The 1,538-nt window shown below is 38.6% G+C and overlaps 1 protein-coding gene across 1 annotated transcript; it reads right to left on the bottom strand.

Annotated features, from left to right (window-relative positions):
- Window positions 1-396: 396 nt before the first annotated feature.
- Window positions 397-1,338, bottom strand: LOC114041335 (olfactory receptor 13D1-like). Its single transcript, XM_027859729.1, has one exon. It carries the CDS (start codon window positions 1,336-1,338, stop codon window positions 397-399), a length of 942 nt encoding a protein of 313 aa, XP_027715530.1.
- Between the last annotated feature and the right edge of the window lie 200 nt (window positions 1,339-1,538).

Here is a 1,538-nt window from a genome sequence, read left to right as displayed (position 1 = left end):
TATATTCTATAATATTTGTTAGAAAGTTCTTGCATTTTAATAACAATTTTGGCTAATTCTCCTGAATCTGAAATTGGGCAATCAGAAGCTTCATTTTTCTAATTACCAGTATATGAGCACCATTAATGGGTGTGTGTTTATGATTTATTTTAACAAAAGTTCCTGCAAACCTTATGAGTCCAAGAGGCAGAGCTGTGGAGAACCTTTGGCAGGAGACTCTATAGAAAAGAACTATGCCTCAAATGAGGTACATGCATACCCTGTGTGGAAAGGAGGAGGATCACATATTAAATTTTGCTGTGACAATGTTACACTTAATAATAGGAATGACAATATTTGAATTCAAAGAACAATGTCCAAGACACAAAACCAACCTATTATAAGCTTTAAATCATGTCATATTCTCTTCAGGTACAGGTTTCTCAATAGGAGTTTCTCCACAGCATCTTTCACTTCTTTGTTCCTCAGACTGTAGATAATGGGGTTCAGCATTGGGGTGACAATCCCATAGGATAACCCAAAAATCTCATCAAATATCTTGGTGTCCTTAGACTTGGGCTTCATGTACATACAAAGGGCTGAACCATAGAATAAGATCACCACAGTCAGATGGGCTGAACAGGTGGAAAAGGCTTTCTTCCTCCCTTCACTAGAGTTGATCCTCAGGATGGTGGAGAGAATGAAGACATAAGAAAAGAAGATGAGTAACAGAGGAGTGAGTAAGTAGAGAATACTTCCAACTGTCAGGAGTAACACATTAATGGAGATGTCTCCACAGATAAGCTTGAGAAGAGCCAAGATTTCACAGGTAAGGTGATCAATGATATTCCCACAGAAAGGCTTTATCAGAGCAAGCACAGAGGGTAGCAGGGTGTTCAAACACCCTATTATCCAGGTCCAAGCTGCCATCTGAACACACAGTCCATTGTTCATTATTATGGTGTATCTCAAGGGATTACAGATGGCAACATACCGGTCAAAAGACATTACTGCCAGGAGAATGCATTCTGTGCACCCCAATCCAAGGGAAAGAATCATCTGTAGTGCACATCCAATGAAGGAAATGGATTTCCTCTCTGACATAACAGTTATAAGCATTTGAGGGATAGAGGAGGATGTGTAACAGATATCCAGGAAGGAAAGGTTTCCAAGGAAAAAGTACATAGGTGTGTGAAGGTGGGGATCTAGTATGCTGATGATAATAAGCATGCTATTTCCCAACAAAATCACCAAGTACATCACCAGGCAGATGGCATATAGAAACATCTGGAGGCCTGGGTAGTGAGAAAGCCCAACCAGAAAAAACTCAGTCACAGCTGTGTAATTCCCCTTGTCCATCTTATTTTAACTGTGCCACCTGAAAAATTTAAGAAAGAGCATTCCTCAAAGTAACTGGAATGAACAACAGTGAATAATTGTAATATATTCATGATTAGCTTCATACCATGAATATAAACTTAACTCATTTCCAAATATTGGTTTTATTTTTATTTCCACTGACAAGCATATTGAATTTAGCAAAGAAGTAGGAATAGAAG

This window comes from Vombatus ursinus, unplaced genomic scaffold (assembly GCF_900497805.2).
Source record: "Vombatus ursinus unplaced genomic scaffold, bare-nosed wombat genome assembly UNPS02014171.1, whole genome shotgun sequence".
In the NCBI taxonomy this organism is placed as follows: domain Eukaryota; kingdom Metazoa; phylum Chordata; class Mammalia; order Diprotodontia; family Vombatidae; genus Vombatus; species Vombatus ursinus.
This window is presented reverse-complemented; position numbering and strand designations above follow the sequence as displayed.

What these genes read in the sequence shown, in the direction of transcription:
- LOC114041335 (XM_027859729.1), bottom strand. Translation starts at nt 1,338, where the DNA reads ATGGACAAGGGGAATTACACAGCTGTGACTGAGTTTTTTCTGGTTGGG.